The 25517-nt window shown below is 50.8% G+C and overlaps 2 protein-coding genes across 7 annotated transcripts in view; one reads left to right on the top strand and one right to left on the bottom strand.

The window, feature by feature from the left end:
- The window catches only part of Mocs1 (molybdenum cofactor synthesis 1), a 28453-nt gene extending 16641 nt beyond the window's left edge, over positions 1-11812 (top strand). For 3 of the 6 annotated variants that reach the window (XM_048805242.1, XM_048805243.1, XM_048805244.1), the window contains exons 4-12: positions 2052-2216; positions 4222-4283; positions 4578-4689; positions 5001-5113; positions 5547-5657; positions 7885-8005; positions 8482-8529; positions 9300-9437; positions 10374-11812. In XM_048805242.1, the coding sequence (XP_048661199.1) occupies positions 2052-2216; positions 4222-4283; positions 4578-4689; positions 5001-5113; positions 5547-5657; positions 7885-8005; positions 8482-8529; positions 9300-9437; positions 10374-11125 (1622 nt within the window). In that variant the 3' untranslated portion in view covers positions 11126-11812. Of the gene's footprint in view, positions 1-2051; positions 2217-4221; positions 4284-4577; positions 4690-5000; positions 5114-5546; positions 5658-7884; positions 8006-8481; positions 8545-9299; positions 9438-10373 lie in introns of all 6 variants that reach the window. The other 3 variants (XM_015487687.2, XM_015487692.2, XM_015487688.2) reach the window with 3 other exon arrangements.
- Positions 11813-12374: 562 nt separating this feature from the next.
- Daam2 (dishevelled associated activator of morphogenesis 2) overlaps positions 12375-25517 on the bottom strand; it is a 106605-nt gene continuing 93462 nt past the window's right edge. Inside the window, 9 exon segments of the mRNA XM_015487686.2 lie at positions 12375-15313; positions 15641-15811; positions 16893-17024; positions 18481-18541; positions 19779-19886; positions 20041-20209; positions 23221-23309; positions 23433-23539; positions 25405-25489. Of these exon segments, the coding sequence (XP_015343172.1) occupies positions 15092-15313; positions 15641-15811; positions 16893-17024; positions 18481-18541; positions 19779-19886; positions 20041-20209; positions 23221-23309; positions 23433-23539; positions 25405-25489 (1144 nt within the window). The 3' untranslated portion in view covers positions 12375-15091.

The raw sequence follows: 25517 nt of genomic DNA, 5'->3' as shown, positions 1-25517 counted from the left end.
GGTGGGTGGGTGTGTGTGTGTGTTCTGACATTATTAAAGAAAAATTATTCATAGAAAAAAAATAAATGTAGGTAAATTTTTTAAAAACAATCACCTATAATCCTTCTGGTCAAAGATAACTGCTGTGAACATGTTGACAGTGTCAGTTTTATATTACTTCAGTGAAATACCTGAGGCAACTAATTTTTACAGAGAAAATATTTATTTCACTCATACTTCTGGAGGTTCAAGTTCGAGATCCAGTGGGTTTTTGTCTCTGGTGAGGACAGTGGATGGCAGTGGCTGGAGCTTGTGAGAGAGAAGTGAGTGGTCACAGCCCCGTGCGTTTTGAACCAGGATCGGAGATAAGATGAGCAGAGTCCCAAAGTCCCTTCCTGAGGACACACCCTCAGTGACTTAAGGACCTCCCCTAAGGTCCTGCCCTTCCTAACAGTGCGACCCTAGGGACCAAGCTTTTAACCTGTGGGTCTTTGAGAGATATTCAGCATCCAAACTACAGCACACGGTTTATCTTGTCCCCGGACATTAATTGGATTTGAATGTGAGCAGGTGGGTGTGCAGTGTTAGGAATTGAACCCAGATCCTTGTGCATCTGAGGCAAGCATGCTACCAACTGAGCTATATCCTTAGCACCAGGTGGGGTTTTTTGTTTGTTTGGGTTGTGGGTTTTTTTGGTCTTTTGTTTCATGTGCAGTTCTTCAGGAATTCCTTTTGCTCAGTTTTGCACCTTGCTCATTTTCCATGTGTACATTGTGCTTCCTGTCATGTTTTCTCTTTCTGTAGCTATAGTCAGCCCTCTGTATCAGTTTCTGCATGCACAGAACCAACCAACCATGGATCAGAGTTATTCAGTGAAAAACACTAAGCTGTTGCTGACATGCACTAGGTCCTTTGACCTGCCTCGTTTTCATCTGTATTAAACATGAGCAGACTTGACTTGTCGTTATTCTCTAACCTCTGTAGTATAAACTGTTTACATAGTTCTTACGTTGTATTAGGTATGATAAGGAACCTAGAGATACGGGAGGATGTGCAGTGGTTAGATGAATATTCTCTGCCCTCTTATAAAAGGGACTGGAGCATCTGTGGGTTTTGATTTGCAAGGGGACCCGCAGCACTCCAGGGCTTTCCCTGCGGGCTGCCGTAGTGTCCACCTTGCTGCTGTAGCCCTGCTTCCGCTCCCTTCCCCTGCTCTCAGGGAAGGAGTGAGGCCAGCTTGCCCAGCTTATCTGGATATGATCCCCAGCCAGGCAACTTCCTGACCTGCCTTGAGATCCCTCTGCTTCTTGCACACAGACTGCCAAGCTTGGCACATACTGGTCACCTGCACCTTTTTACAGAACCCTCTTCGGGTGCATTTGGGCTGTGGTCATCTCTCCATCTGATTCCATCCACTTTCTATCTTCCACCCTTTCTTTGTCACTCTGGGCCATTGGTGAAATTTTTTCTCACCTTCCGCTGCAGCTATGAATTTCTGATCCTTATTCCTAGGGAGTTGTGGGGTGGGGGTGTCAAAGAGTACTTAATTTGAACTTAAGTTTTGTTTTTGTTAGACAGAGTCACACAGGCCCTGTGTTGGATGTTGGGAACACAGTCCTAGATTCAAGGACACATGGACCTGAATCTCAGCTGTTCTTAGAAGCTGCGTGACTTTGAACAATTTTTTGGACCCCCAACTAGGTCCCACATCTTAAAGCTTCCACTTCTTTCCAATAGCACCACCTTAGGAACCAAGCCTCTGGCAAGTGGAACTTTGGGCCCATTCCAGACCTGAGCCCACAGCATCTACTAAATAATGCTGATGGCTGTGGGAGGCTTGAGCAAGCTGTGCCTGCAGAGCACCCAGCCCTGAGTGAGCTGTCAATATTTCATTTCTTGGTGATTGTTGCCATGGTTTTTATTCTGACACTTTTTATTTAGCCAAGTCTGGTTAACAGGTTGAGAGAACCCCTACTCCCTCCCTCTCTCTGGTCTGAGCCTTGCCTTCCAGCCTTTCTCCTGGCTTCACCAAGGCAAACACTGGTGTCTCCCACCCCGCGCTGTCTCTGCAGCCAAGCTGCACCGGCTGGAAGGGCTGAAGACCATCGGGGTCACCACCAATGGCATCAACCTAGCGCGGCTGCTGCCTGCACTTCAGAAAGCAGGTCTCACTGCCATCAACATCAGCCTGGACACCCTGGTGCCAGCCAAGTTTGAGTTCATCGTCCGCAGGAAAGGTGATCAGACTCAGGTTGGGGTGGGTGTTCCTCTCAAGTTCCTGCATGGCTGGGGCTGAGTGAGGGGCCCAGTCACTGGCTGTAGATGAGCCAAATGCAAATACTAACGAACCAGGGCGACCCAGCTCTCCCTGACTCCCAAACTCAGCTGCAGTTTGCCCAGGACTGAGAGGATTTCCAGAATGAAAGCCTTTGGGTTTTAAAACCAGTCTCTGGCAAGCTGGCTGAGTTGGTCACCTTAAGGTGAGCTCTGAAGAAATGTGGGCCAGACCATGATGGAAGTAACCACCCGAGACGGCAGAGCCAGGGTGGGCCCTGCTGGGAGGGGGGTTCCCAGCAGTCCCCTATGGTTGTCCTGTGTCCAACTGGATATAAGCCTCTCTCGTTCACCCCTCCTGTATACACTCCCACACCCTCTTCCTGCTTGGTGGCCTTGGAGGGTTGGAGGGGGGTGCTGAGGTAGACAGGTAGAGCCATCCTTGACCTACTGGTCTCTCTGGGCCAGGGTCTGGCCTCCTAGGCATGGAAGCTTCAGGGCTGGGGCACTTTTTTGGAAAAAGTGTCAATATCCTTCCCCCATCCTCTTTCCTCCCCTTTGCTGGTATGTGGCTCCCTGTTTACGCTCTTCTGAGTGTTGAGGAAGCACCAAGCCTCCTTCCTCTAAAAAGGGCTGCTCTACATGCTGTGCAGGGGACAGAAGACACATGTGACCTTGCCCTTACCCGACAGGCTACTAAGGACCAAAAGTTGAAGTATCCAGACAACCTTTGCTTGTCTGGTGGTACTGACGAAGTGCCACCTGGAGGAGAGAACTCCTCGTCAACCTGGAGGCATTTGTACTGACCTTGAAGAACCCAGAGGATTTGGTGCAAGGGACCCCCCTCCAAGGGGATGGCGAGCAGAGAACCTGCAAAGGCTCTGGGTGGGAAGCAGAAGGGGCATCTGTGGGCTTGACCTCCATGTCCATTTACTCCCCTCTCCTGGTTTGTCCTTCCCTGGCGCATATGTTGGAGATAGCATGTCCTGACATCAGATCGTCCCCCTGTTCACTCTTTTGTCACCTGCCTTTGGGAATAGTGCTTTAGAAGGGAACTTTGGTCCTTGATTAGGCTAGCAGTGTCCTTTATAAAAACTGCACATTCCTGTCCTTGCCCTCCCTCACTGGGCAACCAGAAACGCTGTAAGAAACAGAGACTATCAACAGGTGCCCTCCCTTGGGGCCACCACCCAGACTGCAGCAACTCAAGTGGGGAGGGGCCGGCATGCAGTTGGTGCTCAGATGATTGGGTGCCTTAGGAGTTTCAGGATGGCCTGGGCACAGCCCAAGGTTAACTACAGAGGGAGGTGACAACAACAGACATAGTAATGGCTTACCAGCCCTGGAGCAGCACCCACACGATTGGTGCTCAGAGTATATGCTGAGTGAATGAAGGACGGACTGCTGATGAAGGACAGGGAAAGGACCCGGGAGAGAGGTGGAAACCTGCATTCTATGAGTGGGAGACTACTCCCCGGTTCCCCCACAGGTCAGTTCCTCCCCTGGCCCTCAACTTTCTCATCCAGACATGAGGGTTCAGCTAGATCAGGGGCTGGCACACAGCAGCCCACAGGCCAGATCTACCCGTCATCTATTTGTACGGGCTTTGAACCCAGAATGGATTTACAGATAACATTTGGAATTAATGATTGGGAACATTAATTGTGAACCCCAATTAAGCAAAATAGTATCCTTATTAAAAAAATTATTTCCTCCTTCCATCCTATTGTAGATCTGTATTACAAAAGATATTTTATTATCAAACTTTGAATTTAGTCAAAAAATACTACATGGCATTTACCTATGTGGAATCCTCGATTGTACCTCTTGGCTTACAAAACCTTACATGTTTATTCTCTGACCTGTTATAGAAAATGCTTGCCCTCTGCAGACGAAGTGTTCTGCGAGGCTCCCTGCGGTGGGGGAGAGGAAGTTCCTGGGTCCTTGATTCTCTCTCCCTCCCTGCAGGCTTCCACAAGGTCATGGAGGGCATCCACAAGGCCATCGAGCTGGGCTACAGCCCTGTGAAGGTGAGGACTTACCACATCGCTGACTTCTCCTCTCTCCCACCTGACTTGGCCTTCCACTCTCACATGGTTCCCCTGGCCCTGGGGACAATGTCCCTGGCCAGGACAGCTGAAGTGTATCTCTCACTACTTCCCTTCACACTGCATGGCCCCAGGGAATCCTCCAACTTAAGGAGAATTGGGGGGAGAGGCACCGACTGGGTCCCCCAGTGGAAGACCTCTGCAGTTGCTAGAGCCCTAAAGGTCATCCCAAGAGAATGTTGGGTTGTCCCTCATGGTCCCATGGCCCCTGGCCAGGTGAACTGCGTGGTGATGCGAGGTCTGAACGAGGACGAGCTCTTGGACTTCGTGACCCTGACCAAGGGACTCCCCCTGGACATACGCTTCATAGAGTACATGCCCTTTGACGGTCAGTGACAGGGGTGGCAGGCAAGGGTAAGGAAATTGGGTCTGGGGTTGAGTGAGGTGTACAAGGTTGGGCTCACCCTGTGGGTACTGCTGACCGCAGGGATGGTGGGAGGGGCATGGCTGGTGCTGGCTCAGCGTTGTGCTGGGCATTCTCAGTGGAGTGTGATTAGTCCCCCATTTTGAGCAGGGGTCCCTGTCCTCCCATCCAAGGGGCTGGAGTCTAGTTCCTGTGCTGCATGGGAAAATGGACTGGAAGAACCCTTCAATTCTGTGACTCAAGAGCTCCCCCTGCTACCCCCAACCCAAATATAGGCAACAAGTGGAACTTCAAGAAGATGGTCAGCTACAAGGAGATGCTGGACACCATCCGGCAGCAGTGGCCAGAGCTGGAGAAGCTGCCAGAGGAGGAATGCAGCACAGCCAAGGTTAAGGAGAGGCTGGGGAGGCCGCTGGCCTCTGCTCCCAGATGGAGAGCAGGCAGGGGCTGCATGAGGGTGGTGTGTTTCGGCAGTGCCTTGGTGACCTCTTCCTGTGCCTGGATGAACCAGCAGATGAGGCTGGGATGAGGCTTCATCTCTTCTGAGGGTTACACTCCAGCAGGTAGCTGGAGGGCCTGCTGTCCCTCTCTACCTGGCCTCTAGATGTGCTGCCCACAGGTCCCTGTATCTCAGTAGGTCCCTCTAGGGCAAGCCAGGCACCAGTTGTTCATCACACTGGTGTTGTCTTTCATCAGGGCCTTGGGTGCCACCTTCCCCTGAGCTCCTCAGAGCAGGCTATGGAGTAGGGGGTCCTGTTAGGAGGAAGGCATGCTTGGCCCAATAGCCTGTCCCCATGCCTCTGCTGCCCTTCTCCTCGTAGGCCTTCAGAATCCCCGGCTTCCTAGGCCAGGTCAGCTTTATCACATCCATGTCTGAGCACTTCTGTGGTACCTGCAACCGCCTGCGGATCACAGCTGATGGGAACCTCAAGGTGAGCACCCCTCCTCCACAAGGACCCCTCGCTGCCTTGTGCTCTCATTTCCCCCCCGCCGAGCCCTGATTGGAGAGGAGGCAGCAGGTTACAGGTTGATGCAATAATGTCAGATCTGGAGGGAGCATGGGAGCAGTGGACTCATGGCCCCTGAGCCACTGTGACCCAGACTCCCTCCCTCTTTTCTTCTCTTGGGCCCCTGAAGTAGCTTCTGGTTTATTGGGAGCCCCTATCCAGCTTCAGGGCTCCCAGGGGGAGGGCTGAAGGACCAGTGTGCACTTTGCCCCACACCCACCCGGATCAGCCCCTCCACTGGGCCTGGGGCTCGGCTCTGAAGCCAACATCCATTCCTCCCATCTGATAAACATGTTCTGTGTGTTCAGCCCTGTGGGGAAGGCAAGAGCCTGCTCCCTTTAAGGCCTTAAAAACTCACTGGTGAGCCCAAAGAGGAGGTACTCAGAGACCCACAATTGTGCCAGATGTGTGTCTGGACAGGCAGTGAGGGTGCTGGACCCTGAAGAGCACTACATCTCTGGGGACCTGGAAGGATGGTGGGGTAGGAGTGAAGAGGGAGAGTGTGTACTTGAGGCTCATAAGTGATTGAAGTCAGAGGCAAGGAGACCACATGATCCAGGACTTTGGTTCAGAATGAGTTCGTAAGGTTTCTGAACAAGGGGAGGCATGAGTCCCATTGTCCTGGATTTAAAGATAAGGAAGACTGATTAGACGATGATTCAGCAGTGCCCCAAGCACTCAGGAGTGTGAGGTGAAGATTTGAGAACCAAAGAGCTCGGGAGGTGGAGAGGAGGAAAGGAAGGTGTTGAAGTGGCTGCTGAGGATTGAGGTGAGGAACTGAGTTTGGGTGCATCAAGTTTAACATCCAAAATGAACCACCCAGAGGGTTGTTGAAAAGATTTGGGGACTTTCCTGGGCTGGAAACATAGAATTGACTTGGACTGAAGCTGCTGCCTGTATCCCAGCAGGAAATGGAGGGTGGGTTTCTGGAAAGACTGTAACGAGGAGGCTGTGTGTAGTGTGTGGGTGAAGGGAACCTGCAAGTCGCATAGAGGCACTCTGATGAGCAGCAGCGAATAGCTGTTGCCACCTAGGTGGAAAAGGCAGGACGTGATGTCACCCAGTGAGGACTCGGGCATTGGAGGAGAGGGGGCCTGCTTGACGTTGTTGGCAGCTGTGAGGAGAAGCCACTCCCACCAGAGATGTCAAGCAGAGAGAGGAAATGTCCCGCCCATCTCTCCTCTTGGTTCTCATCTCAGGGCTGCTCATCTGACCCTGCCTCATCCTGTCCCTGAGTCCCTGTAGTGCCCAGCCCCTCACAGAAGCTGGGAAGCCCTGAGTGAAGCTTGAATGACCAGAGTGTCATCTCTTCCAGCCCTCAAATGCCTAGCTACCCAATGGGGCTCACAGGCTTGAATAGGAGTGGGGCAGGTGGTAACGTCCACCAGTGAAATGACCAAGAGGTGCCGAGGTGAGATGGATATGCGAGTCCTGTCTAAGGACTCAGTTACAACTTATTGGGGTCCACTCATGGTAAAGAGGCTGTTCCATTGAACGTTTCAAAGCAAGATACGGACCTGGATTTTTTGTATTATCTCTGTTGGCATCTGTTTGACATTTTTTTGTGAATATGTGTGGTACTAGGGATTGAACCCTGAGCTATATACCCCAGGCGTTCTTATTTCTTTTTTCTTTTTTTCGTGGGGAGAGAGAATTTTTTAATATTTATTTTTCAGTTTTTGGTGGACACAACATCTTTATTGTATGTGGTGCTGAGGATCGAACCCAGCGCCCCGTGCATACCAGGCAAGCACTCTGCCGCTTGAGCCACATCCCCAGCCCCCTTCTTATTTCTTTATTTTAGACAGGGTCTTCCTAAGTTGCTTAGGGCCTCACTAAGTTGCTGAGGCTGCCCTTGAATTTTGCAATCCTCCTGCCTCAACCTCCCGAGTCACTGGGATTCAGATGTGCACCACTACACCCAGCTCTATTTAACTTTTCAAAGTATGATGTGTTCACTAAAGGAAATATGACTAAATCAGACATGGGCCTCAGGAAGTCTGCTTTTGCTTCAGCCTCTCTGACCCCTCCATTCATCACCCTCTGCCCCTCATGGCTGGGTTTCCTGCTTTGTGTATGATCCTGCAAGGGAGGCTCAGACATTGGTGCTCAGGCTCAGTGGCGAGGGGCCTGTTGTCCTGACCCCACACAGGTGTGCCTCTTTGGGAACTCTGAGGTATCACTGCGGGACCACCTGCGGGCAGGGGCCTCTGAGGAGGAGCTGCTGAAAATCATTGGGGCTGCAGTGGGCAGGAAGAAGCCACGTCATGCAGGTAAGGCCGGGAGTGGGAAGGCCAGGGAGGTGCTGTGGTCAGCAGGAGGGAGGTTCAGAATTAGGGGTGAGCAGAGTGAAAGCCCGGGAAGAAGCTGGTGGGTCTAAGTGTCCCTGCTGCAACTCGCTTCTGGAGCTCTGGGCTTGGGGTGGTCGTTCTCCTTTGGGGAAGTGAGCATGGAAGAGGCTGCACAGGAGGACCTGAAATTCTATTGGGCTGTTACCGGCTGGAGAAGAGGGTTGCCATTTCCTATTTCCACGTGTTGTCTTCTGTTAGGGAGTACAGTGCCCTGGGCATCCAGACTGTCCTCTGTCCTGGGTGATGTGGCTATGTGCATGTGGGGGCTTTTTGTCCAGCTAGCTCATGTGCAGGGCTGTCGGAGCACGTGGGCCTCCCGTTCGTTTTAGTGAACTCTCCTCTCCTGCCGTTTTTCTGCCCCTCCCTCTCCTCTCCCTCCCCATCCTTCCCTACCCCAGGCATGTTCAGTATTTCCCAGATGAAGAACCGGCCCATGATCCTCATCGGTGGGTGACCCATCAGTACGTAAACCACTCACCCTTGTCATTGGGGGGTCCTGTGGGGTGGGGCCCTGCCACAAGGCACCCCAGCTCCTGCACCTCATCCTGGAGTTCTTTATTTTGTTTTTCTTCTACTCCTTCGCCTTTTCTTACCCCCTCCAGCCTTGACTGTTTCTTCTCTTCCCTGCCCGCTGCTCCCCATCTCAATACATGCCACAGAAATTACTTCTGTCCCACCAGAAATCAGGGCAGAACATTAGGGACTACCTAATGGTCACTAAGTTAGTTGTCCCTTGAGAATGAAGCTCTTGGTTAAAGTAGAGACCCTTTCCTCAGTTCTGGAATCTTCTAGCTTGGACACAATCACAGGCTCTGCCCACTGCAGTATGGAGTAATCCATGCCCATGCGCCTGGACCACTGGCCCTGGAGGTTGGTGCTGTGCATCTGTGCCAGGCACAGACGGAGGCAGCTGCCACAATGTTACTAGTCATTTCAGGCAGGAGATGGCTAGGATCTTAACCTCCCAATTCCTGAACTCTAGGAAGTGTGCACGGGAAGCATCACCCCTTTGTAAAGCCATGTGTGGTCTCCTACCCTAGGGAACTGGGCCAGTCCATGAAGAGCTGGAAGGCCACTGTGCCTTTCTGGCACAGAGCCAAGATAGAGCAGGTGAGGCCTTGACCCTGTGTCACATCCAGTCCTGGGCCTCTTAAATCAGACCATTAGTCAAGAGAACACAATGATTAAAACTGGAACAAAGGGTTCTTTTCTCCAGAGATTGGAGCAAAGGAATGCACGCTGGAGCGAGCTAGAGACAGCCTTAGCACACCAGCCACCCGAGAAGGCAGCTCTCCAGGGAAGCGCCACCGTGAGCACCTCCCTGTGCTTCCACTTCAGCAGTGTGGTCCTCTTGGTGGGTCTTAGCCTATGCTGATGCACCTTCACGGCAAGGAGAGGGGAGCACCTTGATGATCCCCCAAGAAGGGAGGGTATGCTTCTGATATCGACAAGGCTGGGGATCAAAGTGTGATGGAAAGTCAGAAGCTGGGAGACCTTGACTTCATAAGGAATTCCATTACTCTCAGGGATGTAGGGTCACGGACTTGTCTGTTGCTATAAAGCCCAAGTTTCTAGGACAGAGCCTCGCAGACTTCCATGTACATATGAACCACTTGGGGATCTTGTTTTAGATTCTGATTTAGGAGGACTAGAGTGGGATTCTTCATCTCTAATGAGTTCTAAGATGGCACTGATGTTGTTGGTCTCTTGGCCACCATTTGGACAACAGCAAGAGCCTGCAAAGTTCCCAAGGTCTTCTGGACCCTTGGACTCAACCTATTAGTTTATGTGCACTTTTGATGTGCCAGAGGGAACTTGAAAGGCATTTTTTAAGTAGTTCAAGTATTTTTTATGTCTGGTCTGTACACTAAATGATTTCTACTAGTTCTTGGTAGGGAACGTGAAGAAGAAAATAGCTATAATTGATAATTTATGGGGAGACCAACTACAGTTTTCTTTTAAGAAAATGAAGGGACACTGAGGATTCATTCAATCCACACTCCAGCCTTCAGGCCTTAGGTGGTACTTAAGGGAATTTTGGAAGATTGTGTGACAAAGGGAAGACAGGGATGACCCTGCACCATCATTGCCTGGCAAAGGGCTATAAGCGTGAACTGTGGGCACCTCTGTCTTCTGTCTTGTTTCTTCTCACTGTTTTTTTGTTCTTGTCTTTTTCCCTCAGTGTGAAAGAGAACTTGAGGTGGGGCAGGGAGAGGGTTGGAGAGAACAGGTAGGGAAAAAAGACTATATTTTGGACTTAGTCTCTCTTCTCTTCCTTCTTGTCTTCCAGAGTTCTTTTTGCTGCTCCAAGATTCTTCCCCACCAGCCAGCCTGAGCATTTTCTCCAGGGAACCCCTCCATGTTCAGGGTCTGAGACCCACAGTGAGTTTCTCCAACCAGATGGCAACTTTTTGGAAAGGACATGGCATCCCCCAGACCCATTCGTGGATGGGGTCTGGCTGCCCTCAGAGACACTACAGCTCCCATGCAGACTTGGACACCAATTCAAAGTGCCTTAGCCCAGGGTCCCGGGTTCCTGCTGCCCACTCAGGACCCTGGTCGACCTCAGACCAGCTAACACATGTGGACTCGGAAGGACAGGCAGCGATGGTAGATGTGGGTGGGAAACCAGACACGGAGCGGGTGGCCGTGGCCTCAGCTGTGGTCCTCCTAGGACCTGTAGCCTTCAAACTTGTCCAACAGAACCAGCTAAAGAAGGGAGATGCCCTGGTGGTGGCCCAGCTGGCTGGAATCCAGGCGGCTAAGATCACCAGCCAGCTCATTCCTCTGTGCCACCATGTGGCCCTGAACCACGTCCAGGTGCAGCTGGAACTGGACAGCTCGCGCCACGCTGCAGTAATCCAGGCCACTTGTCGGGCTCGGGGCCCCACCGGGGTGGAGATGGAGGCGCTGACCTCTGCTGCAGTGGCCGCCCTCACTCTGTATGACATGTGCAAGGCTGTCAGCAGGGACATCGTGGTGGGGGAGGTCAAACTCATCAGCAAGACTGGAGGCCAGCGGGGGGACTTCCATCGGGCTTAGAGCCTGTCCCTTTGCTGCTAGATGATTTATAATAACCTGTGAAGTCCCCTTTACGCAGAGAGGATGCCATAGACCTTTAAGTCTTCCAAAGACGCTGAGGTAATGGAGGGGACTACAGAGAGCATCACCAGGTGACAGGAAAACTAGGTGTTACTTTTGAACTGTTGGAGACACTAGCTTCGGGAAACCCAACCTGTAACTACTCATTTTGGGTTCTCTCTTCCCCTGGTTCCTGGGGAGAAAATAAGGGCTAATTAAGCAGAGGAACCCACTTTGAGAAGGGAAAAGCACAAGCTTGCTTAAGAATGTGTCACAGCTTCTCTCCAATAGTGTGGCCTTCCCGATCTCATGTGGCCACAGCCCTGTGCCGTCCCCCTCCGTTCCTGCCATCCCTCTTTCCAAAGAGCCAGTTGCCCCTTCCTTTGGCCCTAGTCTGTGGCCGATGCCACCTATAGGCTTTGGACTTAACAATTTCACTGACCCGCCAGCTCTCTTACCTTGTCCCCCTCTTACACAGAATGCACGTGTTGGGGTACCCTGGGGACCCTTGGCTGACTGCTTACCCCACGCCTGCTCACTGCCTTCCACCCACACACACCTCTTTATTCTGGAATATGTCAGGGAAAGAAGAGAGTTGAAGATGATCTTCGCCCTCAAAACAAATAAAGCCACGGTGCCAAATTTGGAGAGGCAAGAACAAGGACTGTATCTGGGGGTGTTGGGCTGCTACGGTTCATTCCGCCTCAATCCATCCCACAGACCCACTCCCCAAGAAAAGCCGGGAGACCCTGGCAAGGCCAACAGCATTCTCTCCATATGCCCGTTCCCCCTCCCACCGTGGGGAGTGGGAGGTGTGAGAATGCACTCTAAGAGGAATTTTGTCAGGTAGGGGTGATGCACCCCAGCCACCTTGCTTGTATCACCAGCTACTGGTAACCAGGAGTGATTTGGAGACTCCTGTTTCCACACCCCCAAACACTGGCCTGGCCCCCTGGGTTCTCTAATGTGAATGGGCTCCTGTGGGGGTCTCCTCAGTGGTGACCCTGCTGAGGTTGCTGGCAAAGGTTGAACAACCAGCTCTGAAAAGCAATTTCCTGATACAAATACTCCCAATTCTAGCTCTCCATGTAACACTGCGGACTTTTGTGGAGCCGGTACCAGCTGGCTATAGCACATGCCCCACTGTGACCATTTCCCAGCCCACCTCAAGTCCCCTCTGGGAGGAAGCACAAGTTTCTAGCAGCCTGGATAGGGATGGTATGGATTTAATATTTTTTAGTATTACAATATATTCTTATAAAAAAAGGTGCAGGTAAAAAGGACACTGCAGATTTTGTACGTGAGCCTCAGTTGTCATCTGAGACAGCTGGTGAGAGCAGCCTTGCCGTGAAGTTTGGTAGAGGTCCCTTGTAGAGGGTGGAGAGAGATGGTTATGGCTGCCCAGTTGGTGGCAATGGGAGGGGTATGGGGAGAACCCAGACCAGACCCTTCTCCATCCACCTGGAGAATTTTCTTACTCCCCTAAATACATCCATCATGGGCAGGGGAGATGGTGCTGCTGCCACTGTTGAGAAGGGTCATATGAGGTTGACTATAAATTTTACAGTGGACACAAATTAGCTAGAGGAATTTACCCCCAAATGGGTAAGGTTTCAGGAATCCTGGGGAAAGCAAAACCAAGGAACATATATACAGGCTTAATCATTTAACACCAAGGACCAACCCCGCTACCTACTTTGGGCACCAGGGCCGCCTTATTGATTTGACCGTGATGGTCCATAGTCCAAGGCACTGTTGGAGATCTGGCCACGGTGGCATCTAGTGCCAGAGCCACTGGCCAGATCCAGAAAATAATAAATAGGAAAAAAATATTTGGGGGGTGAGAAGGCTGGGTTCTGGAAGAATGTGTCCCCTGTAAACAGTTAAACTAAACCCTGCCTTGCTGAGAATTGAGTGTGTCTTGAACAGCTTCCATATTCCATGTCTTTGCTGGTGCATATCTGGGCTTCCATGGTAGTTGGGAATGCCAAGATTTGGATGGTGCTGGTTGGACAGAAGTAGAGCCCTCCCCGTTCGCTGCCCCTGGCTGACTCAGCCCAGTCAGTTTGGGAGAGGACCTTAGGAAACCCCATCATGAACCCCCATCCTCCCAGAGCCCACTGCTTGCAGCAGAGGTTCTTGGGGTACAGATGGAGGTAACAAAGCTCTCAGCAACTGCTCTTCTTAGAAGCCTAAGCCTTTGCCTAATCCTCTCCTAGGTCCCAGGATGGCCTCTTCACACCTATGCTGACCAAGCTTGCACTTGCTCGGATCCCTCCCACCAAAACACTTCTAACCTCCTCCTCAAACCAACTCACATGCTGGCCTCACTGACCCTGTGTTTCTTCCCCCACAGCTACTATGATCCCACCCCAGGAATCTGATATAGGGAAAAGACCCAAGATGGGCAGCTCAAAAGTGAGCCCAGCCCACCACTCTGTCCACTGGCAACGACCCTGAGCCAGGAAGATGGGATTGGAAGATGAGAACTATAAAGGGAAGGGACCAGGAGCCAGCTGATGGTGCAGATCAGGCAGGGCTAGCCTGAAGGTATGTGTATAGAAAATACAGGCCTTGATGGAGCTGATCTCACCCTCCTCCGTTTGGAAGAAAGAAAACCTGTCCAGATACAGCTGTTCTGCTGACCTGCCAAGCACAACTCAGTATGGACAAAATGAAGGTGGTGGACAGGAGGACCAGTATGGGCCCCTTTGCAAGAACCAAACTGACCACCAGAGGTGGAAGTGGGCGCCTTCTCTCAGCTGTCCTCCCTGGGCTCCTTCAAGCACTGTGCTCAGCAAGGAAGTCAGTGGCCTTGTCTCCCCATCTCCCCAGTGTTCCCTGCCTGTCCTCTTAGCCCCCACTTTGAATGCCTCCAGGGGGACCATCCTTAGAGGTGACTGTAAATGCAGAGGGTAGCTTTGGCCCTCAGGAACCAACTTCCCAGGGCCAGCCTCAGCCAACTTTTCACGGTTCCAAGAAATCTGCAGCCTGGACAGGCGGGAGGCCTCTTTGTGACTTCTGCCCTGGGGCAGGTGTTCAAAAGGTGTGGAGCCCAGGGAACTGTTGCATGGAACTGGGCTTTCAAGTGTCACCCTCTGGTGAGGGGCTCCCAGGAACTCTAGCAACATGTGCGGTCACTCTCACTTCAGGACAATAGGGAGTTGTCACAGGATCCCTTGCCCAAGACATGAAGTGTGAGGACACATGAAGTCATCTTTTACTCCCTCCCTCACCAGACTTGTCAAGCACCTCGTAGTGAGTCATAGTCCTGGGAACCCCGGGGTACATTTGCTGGATTGCAGATTAGTAGATAGGATGGACATGGGGATAGGGAAGGGAGAGGGACCAAAGGACTGACACTGTGGGAAACAGGCACTGCTACTCCGTCCTGCTGACTTTGGTCCGTACATCACCTTCATCTTATATAAGGCCTCTTCGGTTTCCAGCCAAGAAAAAAGTTTGCTCCCAGATTCATGTTCCACTGAGCCTCCTCTTCAGCGATAGAAGCCTGGATTCCCTCCCCCTGGCTTTCAGAGGCCCAACCACCATTACTCCCCACTGCACAGGAGATCAGATTGGGACAAGGTCCATGGACCTCTCCAGTCTAGACTTGGAACAGTTCTGTGCTAACGTGGGTTTGCCCAGGGCGGGAAGCAGGAACAGGGCCCCTCAGTCTGAGATTGCCTGGCCAGGACCTGCCAGGGATATCCAAGCCAACCCCAGAGGCTCCCCCCAGGAGCTAGGATCAGAACGATCAATGTGGAGGAGGTGAGCAGAGTCCCTTAAGGTAAGTGTGAGGAGACACCTGGACCAACCCCACCCAGCCTTACCCAGGGCCCAGCCTGGGGCTCGAATTCCGCCTCCTCCACTCAGCCCCTCTCAGCTGTCCCTGTCTCCTGGCCGCCCACATGGCCATTCCCCAGGTCAGTAATTTAGCCTGTTAATGGCCCTTTCACGGGTGGCTTCTGGGGCCTGGCTCCCTGAACGCTTGCGGCTGCGCTTGAGCTTGCTCAAGTCCTTGTCGAACACCTCTCCAGAGCGCAGGGCTGACACCAGGTCGTCGAACTCTCCTCCCTCCTCCAGGGTGCTGCTCACCAGGACCTTCCGCTGCCGTTGCCACCGCTCCCGCTCCCGCTGCTCCTTCAGCTGGGGGTGGGGGTCGAGAAGCTGGAGCCCCCTCAGGGACAGGGGCCAAGGCAGGGCAGCTGCACAGTCCCCTTGCTGCACCGATGGCCTGACAGCTGGGGGCCCACCCCTGGACTGGGGTGCTTCACTTACACCCCCACCTTACTTCTCAGGATGCCCCAACCTCTCACCTCTCACTGCTGTCTTTCAGGATGGGCATTGGCACCTCCAGTGTGCCCCAGTCCCTTCCCCCTCAGCCCAACAATTCTACCCTCAAGTGGCTCCCTGCCCTGACCTTCCGCTCAGGCCCTCCCCTCTGCCCTTATCCTGCCCCAGGCCCAACCTCACCATGGCTTCCATGCGTGCCCGCCGTTCCTCCTCCTCTTTCCTCCTCCTCATGGCCTCCAAGTCCTGCCGGGCCTCTGAGAAGGACTGCAGGAAGGTGTCAAAGATGCCAAAGAACTCGTCAGGCTGCATCTTGCTGTCATGTTCCCCGAAGTGCATCAGTGCCTTGGCAAACTGTGCAGGGAGGGAACAGGTTGGTGGAGAGTCATCAAGCAAGGGAGCTCAGCTCTGTGGTTAGCTGGGCTCCAGCCAGAACACGGCCCAGTCCAAAGCCCAGGATTATAGGAAGTGGGGAGACCCCATTATCATATGCATAAGGACAAAGCTAAGGAAAAGCTTGAGGCCCACACCTGGGGAGGTGGGATTTGGACTGACTGTCAGGCCACCTCAAGGACACCTCTGGGTCTGCTGTGGCGAAGGTCCAGGTCATGAAGTGTAGACCTTGGGAAGCCCTTTCTGAGGTCAGGAACTGCCCAGTCAGACTGAACCTGAGATCATTTAGTTATTGGGTTACTTATTAAACTCTTCTGTGCCTCAACTTCCTCATGTGTAAGATGGAAATAACAGAATCTGTAGTGCTATTGTGGGAGTAAATGAGAATAGATGCAAGGGAATAGTTACACGTGTCCAGCCCTGTTTGGACTGAAAGCTTCCATCTCTAATTCAACCCAAGCAACAGCCTCTAAGGAACACCTCGAAACTCAGTGTTCTCCCTGGGCCAGCAGCCTCTGCACTTCTTGGATGCTGGTTAGGAATGCCGAGTCTCAGGCCCCACACCAAGCCTCCTGAATAAGAATCCAGTTTACAAAAGCCCCCACATGCGGGGCCTATGTGCAGATCAGCCTAAGAAGCTGGGAAAAGCAAAGCAATCAAGTCCAAAGCTGCAATGCAGAGTTAGGCTCCTCAGCCGATTCCATCACTTATAGCTGGCCATCATGGGCATGTCGCCTCCATGTCCTATTTGTTGAGTGGGCTTGTGAAACCTTAGCGAACCTGTAAGGAGGGTGGTACCTGAACCCTGATAAGCGGACTGTGTTCTTTGCAGTATGTGGTTATCCATATGGGTACAATATGCTCACTCATCCTGCAGGAGTGAGGGGACAGTTCCTCCTCAAAGCTCTGTGGCTCTGGGGTTGTTCCCCCTGGGCTGTCTGTGGGAGGCAGGGGTGAAGGAGCTCTGCTAGACACAGCTGAGATGAAGAGCAGTGGAGCTCAGGGTCTGGCTGGGGTCAAGGGGCACTTGGGACACCCTTACCTTGTCCCTGGCTTCATTCAGTTGGTCTTCCAGCTCTGAGAAGCTGAAGCTGGATACTGTGATGAAGTCGCTCATGACTGGGACAAACTTGTCATTGGGCTCCCGCACCTGGCGTCTCTGATACTCCAGCTCCTGAGAAGGAAGAGTGATTCCGAATCAGGAATTCAGGGATCATCACCACCCCCATTTGCCACTCATGGGACATTGAGCCTCCCTTTGGAAGAGGGAACACCTAGAGTTCACAGTCCTCAGGGTAGTACAGAATAAGAGTTATCCACCACTTCACCTACCTCTATGCCCTCACCTACCAATGTCATCTTTCTTTTTCAAGAGCCTTGCTGCACAGAATGTGTTCTGGGACCAGTAGCATCACCTGGGAAATCTTAATAAATGCATAGTCTCAGGCCCACCCCAGACCTATTGGGTGAGAATCTACATTGTAACAAGACCCCCAGGGAGTCATGTGAAGATTTAAAATATATGTTTTCTAAAGCTCCTAACTGGTGCACATGCTCCTGGTCCATGGACCACACTAACAAGTTGGATGTTTGGAAATCACCCCTTGCCGCAATGTGGCAAAAGGTTATTTCTTATACTTAATGTCACTTCTTTCTTGAAGTCCATTTCCCACTCACACTTTCCCTTTCCCTACAAGGAAGAGGGGAAAGGTTTTGGAGGGGTAAGGGGCAAGAGGTTGAGGACATCCCAATACTGGGCCTGCCTTGCCTAGAGCCAGAGATGGTATGAGCTGAGAAGCATCAGAGCAAGAATGAGAAAGGCCAAAGACTGGGTGCTATGGTCTGTGTGTTTCCTCCAAATTCATGGGTTGAAATTCTGCTCTCCCAACAGGGTGGTATTAGAAAGATGGAGTCTTTGAGCTGTGGTGGTTCATGAGGGCAGAGTCTATGTGAATGAGATGAATACCTTTATAATAAAGACCCACAGGAGCCCATTTGTCCTTCCCACCATGTGAGGGTACAGCAAGAAGGTGTCATCTCTGAGGAACAAGCCCTCACCAGACATTGAATCAGCTGGCAACTCGATCTTACACTTCCTGGACTTCAGATCTGGGAGCCATTTCTCTTATTTATAAGCAACTCTGTTCATGGCATCCTAAATGGACCAGGACACCTGAGCCTCCAACAAGGACAGCAATGGGTCCCCCACTGACCCAGTGGGGTGAAGAGACATGAGGAAGAATTTTCTGGGGCCAGCAGACCTCTCTGCAACCCTGCATGACCCCTATTCCTAGCCAGTTCTCCACTTTCCTATCCACTTGAATTGAACTACAACATGGCAGATTTATAGTTCACTCCATCCCCTTCCATATGAACATCATGTTGGACAGGAATATAGAAACAACTTCAGTTGTCCCCTCTGTGGGGGCCGAAACCTAAACCCCAGATAATTCAATCATCCTTTCCTGAGGGCTGTGTTCACTGTGCCAATTGCTGGACCTCAGCCAGGAGCTTTAGGTCACAGAAGTGCCTCAGGCTGGGGTCTACTGTCGATCCAGAGTGGACAGCATGGGCAGCTGTTTCTCTAACAGCATCCCCTCAAGCCCAGGCATGCTTGATGACGTACTCACCACCTCGACAGCTCTCAGGCCCCTCCTCAGGTTGCTAACCTCCTTCTCCAGCTCCGCCAGGCTGTGGAGAGACAGGAGGGAGAGGAGGTCACTAGCTCTGCATGGTGGAGGAGGACCTGAAGCTGGTTCAGATGGACAGCAGCACTAAGCACAGTGGCCTGGGGGTCTGTGGACCTCAGTCTCAGCTCTGCTTAGGCTACTAACAGGTGGCCCTAGAAAAATCACTTTCCTTCTGCCTGCTGGTGCATAGAGTTCTGTTGCATAGACCCTTTTGGATCAGAAATACCATGCTCCATATTTTCTAACGCATGGTCTCTGGCTCAGACTTCTATTTTTTATTAGTATCAGGTACTGCTTATTAGCTCTTAACAGGATTCTGTGGCTTGAATGTGTCCCCAAAAGTTCCTGTATAAAGTTATATTAATGGCATCTGGAAGTAGGGCTGATGAGAGATAATCAGGATTAGATGAGGTCATAAGGGTAAGGACCCCCATGATGTTATCAGTGGCTTTATAAGGACAAGAGACCCAAGCTAGCAATAACACTTGCTGTCTTGCAGTATGATGTCATCTGCCATGTGATGATACACCAGATGCTAAGCAGACCCTGAGGCCATGCTCTTGGACAGCCTCCAGAACTGTAAGTCAAATGAACTATTTTTTATAAATTACCCAGTCTCGGGTATTATGTGATAGCAACAGAAGGAAGACACAGGATACTTTGTATGCAGCAAGCATTGGATACCTATTAGCCATTTACATTTCGGGTTCCACTGGAGATGGTTTCTATCAGCCCTTGGGTTCAGGTCTGATTTCGGTAGCAGAGGCTGTTGATGCCCCACGCTATGTCCTCCATCCATCCATTAACATGGCCCCAACTCTTCCAGCTGGGTGAGCACTTTTTCTGGGGTAGCCTCCTCAACCTGTACCCATGATCAGAGAGTTCTAGCCTCCTGAGATGCCCTCAGCCAATAAATGACACAGGATACTGTGTGACTGCCCCAGCGCCCTTACCCCATGGGTGGGATATCCAACCTCCTGGAGTCGCCTAGTGGGGCTTGGTGCCACTTTCCTACCGTGGTAACTGGCTTACCAAGGTCCCTGTTTTGGGCATTCCGTTTCTTCCTAGCTTACTTCCCCACTCCTCTTTTGGTATTTTCTGGAAGCATCACTGAAATAAGGATCTAAGAGCAAACTGTCTGGTTCTCCCAAAAGCAGCCCCTGGATTGCTGCCCACTCCTAGTTAGCCCAAGGTGCATGTCATCATGGGGATAAGGACATCTTAGAGGGACCCCTCACTTGACTTTGGCGGCTTCTGGAAGATGCTGCAGTTCCGAAGGCATGTTTAGGATGTCAGGGAAATGCTTCTCCAGAATCATGATCAGGTAATGGAGCAGAGAGATGTTTCTGTGGATGACAGGTCAGGGGTGAGGGACCAGGAAGCAGAATGAGGGTCAGGAGGAGACCCAGGTAGAAGGCAAAGGGAAACAGGCAGGGAGTCTTGGGGAGAGAGGTCAAGGGTGAGGTGAGTTGGAGGCTAAGGAGGCAAACAGGTCCCCACCTGTCAATGCTGGACTTGGTGTCAGCAATCTTGTTGAGGCTGGCCACCCGAAACCCATAGGCGCCCCCGCGCTGCCCCTTGTTCATGAAGTTGCCAATGGCCAGGACAACCTCTAACATCTGCTTCAGACGCTTGCTGCGAGTCAGCTCCCGGGAGGCCAGCAGGATGGCTGGGAAAGGGGGGACAGGTCAGAGCCTGAGCAGGGCAGCTGCTCCCCTTACACCCCAAGAAGATGCCACGATAGAGTTCAGAGAGCCACTGTCCAATGTCAACTCTTGTGGGCCAGAGGCTTTCCCACTTCTCATCTCCAAGTTTCCAGCTCCACGGACACAGACGAACTCACCAAGACCAAGGCACCAGTCTTCTCGGACAGCACCGATACTTTTCCCAAGAACATACTTGAAAACACCTTTTCATGCATAAAATGATTATTATGTCCTTTCTATGAATATGATACTTTTCCTTCCTAAACCTAGCACTTAAAAATTGTAAGTTCTGCCATAATGTTGAGCAAAATAAGCCAGCATGAAATTATTCAGAACCTATAACTCCACTTATGTAAATTTCATAACAAAAAAATTACTAAAAGTCTCTTTGGAGAAGAGGGAGGCCTTAATAGTTGGAAGGGGGCAACATTTAGGAGAAAGATGCACAGAGGAGTCTGGGGGTCTGGAAACCTTCCAGGTCTGAGCAGGTGTGAGTATATGGAGTTCACTTTATAACAATTCATCAAGTGGGTCTCTCCTCTGTGCTTTGTCCTATTTCAATAAAAAGTTCATTTGGAAAAAAATATTTCTAAAAGTTTCTGGCAATTTATATTCCTTGGGATAATTTTTCTAAGGTTGATATGCTATTTGAAAAATCTGCAAAGGGATCCTAAAAAAATGCTAAAATGTTGGCCAAACAGAAAATGACAGGGGTTCAAAGGAAATCAGTGTCAATGGGAAAACTCCCCTATGCAGTCCTGACATTTGAGATACACTCAAGAAGAATATATTCATGAATATATTCATAAGAATATTACATTTGCAACCATATTCATCTTGACTGTATTCAGAGGATGTATTCATAATAATACATAATAAGAATCAGTAAATTTGGTATACTCAGCAATGAACGTGTTCATAGGAATATATTTCAGGATATGTTCATGAATATATTCATAGAAGAATGGGCAAATTTGTCCAAGTTGGTGCATTGGCTTTAGGTAAGTTGACCCAGAGTCCCTGCTGGAGGATGAGAGGATGGCTGTCACTGGCCCGGGACCCAGCTAGGATAGGCTCCATCTTGGATCCTCCGGGAATATTTCCTGGAAGAACTGGAAAGGAGAGTGTGACTCAGCTGCTGCATAATTCTCTACCCGGAATCAAGCACAGGATCTGATTCTATAATAGCCAACCCAGCCCTCTCTACCTCGCCCTCACACGTCCTCCAGCAGAGCGAGTCTTAGGCAGCACAGCTTTTGGAGAGTGACTTTCCCAGCACTTTTGTCTTCCAAACTCATCTTGCTCTATGAAGCTTGATATTAAAGGGAGACCTTCCAGAACATCCCCAGACTATCAGGAAGCACTTAGGAGCAGGAATGGGAAGCTGGAACTGATCCTACCCCATGGCTAAGCTGCTCTGCTTCTGAAGCTCCAATGGCAGTTGCTCCCATTTGCTCCAATGAGCCAGGACACACTAACTGTTGAGCGCACACATCTTGGGCTGAACGCCTTTATCTGTGCCTCGTGCCCCAAAGGCTGTGTATGGCAGGAGATGAAGATAAGGAATCACCCTGGTCAGAGGGCGAGGAGATACCACCAGAGCTTAGGGATGGAGAGTCACTCCTGAGTTTTTCCTTCTCTCTCAGACCCATTATCTCTAAACACACCTGCAGGTCCCTCACTGCCTGAGGATGGTATGACGGCGGACAGGGTTCAGGTTACAGAAAGTGTCTGCCTTTAGCTCTCCATGCTCCATCCTTCCCCAGAAGCCTCCTGGAAGCCGCCCACTGGACTCCACCAAGGTCCACTCCCTAGACTGACTGCCAGGGAGGGCTGACTGACCCTGGCGTCCAGCAGGGGGGGCCCATGCTCTGCTCTGCCCCAAGCCCTGCACCCTCAGCATCTGGGACACAGGCTCTCTTGTTCCCCTCTGCTGGGCTTCCCAGCCTTTGTCCCCATCCTGCCCTCCTGCCTTTTCTGCAACTCTCTGCTCCTCCCTCCTCTGCCATCCCAACAGGCATCCCCAGGAAGATGTCCTGTGGACAGTCACTGGACCAGGGGAAAGGCGTGGGTTAGGAAGACAGCAAGTGCATCCTTACCCTGGCTCCACCACCCACCAGTGACAACTGCCAGAGTCACCAGGCAACTACCACAGTCCTACTTCAGAGATGAGAAAGGAGGCACATAGAGGGTGACGATAGCACTCACACATGGGACTGTTATAAGAACCAAATGACACCTTTTTCTTTTTGCATAATACTTGGTACATGGTTGTCAGAAATCATAATTCCTGTTGGTTTTCAGTTTTTGTTTTTGTTTTGTGGTACTGGTGACTGAGCCCAGTGGGCACTCCACCACTAAGCTGTACCCTAGTCCTCTTTATTTTGAGACAGAGTCTCAGTGCATTGTAGAAACTGCCCTTGAACTTGCAATCCTCCTGCCTCAGCCTCCTGGGTAGCTAGGATTACAGTTGTGCACCACCATACCAGGCAGAGATTAAGGATTTCCCATCTGAAATGGCCTGTTTTGAAGGGGTTTTCCTGCCTCAGAAAATCAGATACCTCCATGAATCACCGTATGTAGTTTTTTACTTCTTAGTAGCTCAAACATGAATTAATGTGCCCAGAGGTCTTCTATGAACTTAGCACCTCTCAGGGGAGCAAAACAGATGAGCTCAATGTGCACCAGGTGCTGTTCTAGGTGCAGCTATTATCTTCTCCTTGTTTCTGTTCCACAGTGGGACAGGATGCTCTCCAGGGCAGAGAGTTTGTATGCTGAGACACAGAAATGTGTCACATGGTCGGCACAGAGATTAATATAAATAAGCACATTTTTCTACAACATCACAGTTTAAATTTTGTTTGCCTTTCTTTTTCCCTTTTGGGTTAAGAATAAGGAAGGAGCTTCCCTCTGCCCCATTCATGGATTCCCAGATGCCTGTCCATCCCAGCCCTCCCCCAGCCCTCAGCCATACCTTCAACTTTGGGCTTGGCCTCAGTCAGTCGGTCCTGGAACTTCTTCTTAAAGAAGAGGGCCTGCAGTCGCTGCTGATAGTGGTCAATCCTGTGGACAGAGTGAGCTACATCAGAAGGCCACCGCCACCAGCCCCAGCCCCAGGAGCCAGCTCTGGCCCCCTCTTGGGCCCGCCACCTCCTTCCCGTTTCCGGCCACAAAGGCCGCCCCAACCTGCTCATCTCATAGAGAAAGCGGTCGGCGCGGGCCATGCGCTCCAGCTCGTGTTTGTGCTCCTCCAGGAGGTCAACGTCACTCTTCTCCGGGATGAACTTGAGGAGCTGCAAAGAGCAGGGGCAAGTCAGACAAGAACCTGGTGAGCAGCTGGGGGGCGGGCGGGTGCAGAGCATGAGAAGCCCAGGTGCTCGGATGGGTGCACCAGACGAGGAGGGCTCAGAGACAGGTGCTCTCGTGTGGACCAGTGCTCAGAGGATGGCACCTCTTTCTTTTTTCTTTTCGCCTTTTAAAACAGATATAGCTTACATACAGTGACGTACATTATTCTGAATTAAAATTAAGTAATTACTTAAAATCAGTAATTCCACACAGCTGGATGATTTTTCTTTTTGAGCAAACTTCATTGCGCTATAATCTCCATGAAATAAAATGTACCCATTTTAAATGTGCAGTTCATTGGGTTTTGTCAAGACCTTCCACTGTACAATAAGAATAAAGTAAAAAATATTCCCTTCCCCTTAGAGAGTTCCCTTGCTTCATTTCAGAAAGCCCCCTAATACAGCTCAGCTGAATTGTATCACCTTAAACACCGTATAAACAACCTCATTCTGTGTGCTATGGATTAACATGGCCCCCAAATGTCACGTGTTGGAAATTTAATCCCCAAATCACATGTGAATGATATTCAGAGATGGGCCTTTGGGAGGAAAGTAGGATTAGATGAGATCACTAGGGTGGGGCGTCCATAATGGTATGAGTGGCTTTATCATAAGAGGAAAAGGGACCCAAGAAGCATACTTGCTCTGTCCCATCACGGGATGCCTTCCACCTTGCTATGCTGTGGCACGAGGTCCCCACCAGATGCCAAGCAGATTTCCAGCCTCCAGAACTATGAGCTAAATAGATAAACTTCTATTATTTATAAATTAGTCAGTTTCACATATTTTGTTATAGCCCAGAAAATGGGCTATGATGCTATATGGTGTTCTGTTTTGTTTTGTTCAACATAAAGTCTAAGATTCATCCTTACTGTGTATTGGTAATTTGGTACTTATTTATTGCTAATACCAGACTATTTATTCTATTTATTTATAACAACTTTCCTATCAATGGACAGTTGTTCACACCTTGGGGGCTTTATAAATAAAGTTGCTATAAATATTCTGGTGTATGTATTTTAGTCAGTATTGGTACCAGTTCCTCTTGCGCCTACACTGAAGTGCGGGGTTAGTGGGCAGAGGGTAGGCGGGTGTTTAGCCTCCACATGCACCGCCTGAGAATCTCAATGGTTTCATGTCCTCACAGCACCTGGTACTGTCCATCTTCCTAATTTTAGCTACTGGGGTGTGTATTAGCTACTCCTGTGGCTCCTGGTCTCTCTAATGGCCAATAGCACTGTGTACCTTTTCACAAGTTCACTGGCCACTTGGAAATCCTCTTTCATTAAGTGCTTCATCAAGTCTTTTGCTTATTTTTAAAAGTTGATGTGTTTGCCATTTTTTCATTGATGTGTAGGGGTGTGTGTGTGTGTGTGTGTGTGTGTGTGTGTGTGTATACACACATGTGTACGGCAATAAACTTCTTCTTGGCTTGTCTTTTCATTCTAGTAACAGTGCCTTTGATAGATGGTGGCTCTTAATTTTAATGAAATCCAATTGTTTTCTAGGTTTCTCTTAAAGGACACAGCAAATTGAGGTAGAAGAGATTTGGGAAGATGTGACCACTGTTCACCCTGAGTTTGCTTTGAGACCTCATACCTCCTTCCAGAGGCCTCAAGGATCCCTGGCAGCCTTTTCCACCCTTCCCCCAGAAAGGTTAGTCCAGGGAAGTTTCTAGAAACCTTTTCCCCAACTACTCCAGCCTGCCTTCTCCTTGCCCCAAGAGTCTCAGCCTCTCTGGGGGCTGTGGGGAAGGGGTGGGGCTGGCTATCCCCAGGTTCAGCTCTCTTCCTTCCCATGAGGTTCCTCACCTGCTCCAGCATGTCCTTAGCAAGGTCCTCCTGCTCATCCATCTTCAAAATGGCCTGCCGGATCTCCTCGTTAGAAAGCTTCAACCTGAGACAAAGCCCACCACTGAGCAGCC

Source organism: Marmota marmota, unplaced genomic scaffold (assembly GCF_001458135.2).
Source record: "Marmota marmota marmota unplaced genomic scaffold, marMar, whole genome shotgun sequence".
In the NCBI taxonomy this organism is placed as follows: Eukaryota; Metazoa; Chordata; class Mammalia; order Rodentia; family Sciuridae; genus Marmota; species Marmota marmota.
Note: the sequence above shows the minus strand (reverse complement) of the source record. Positions and strands in the feature narration are given on the sequence as shown.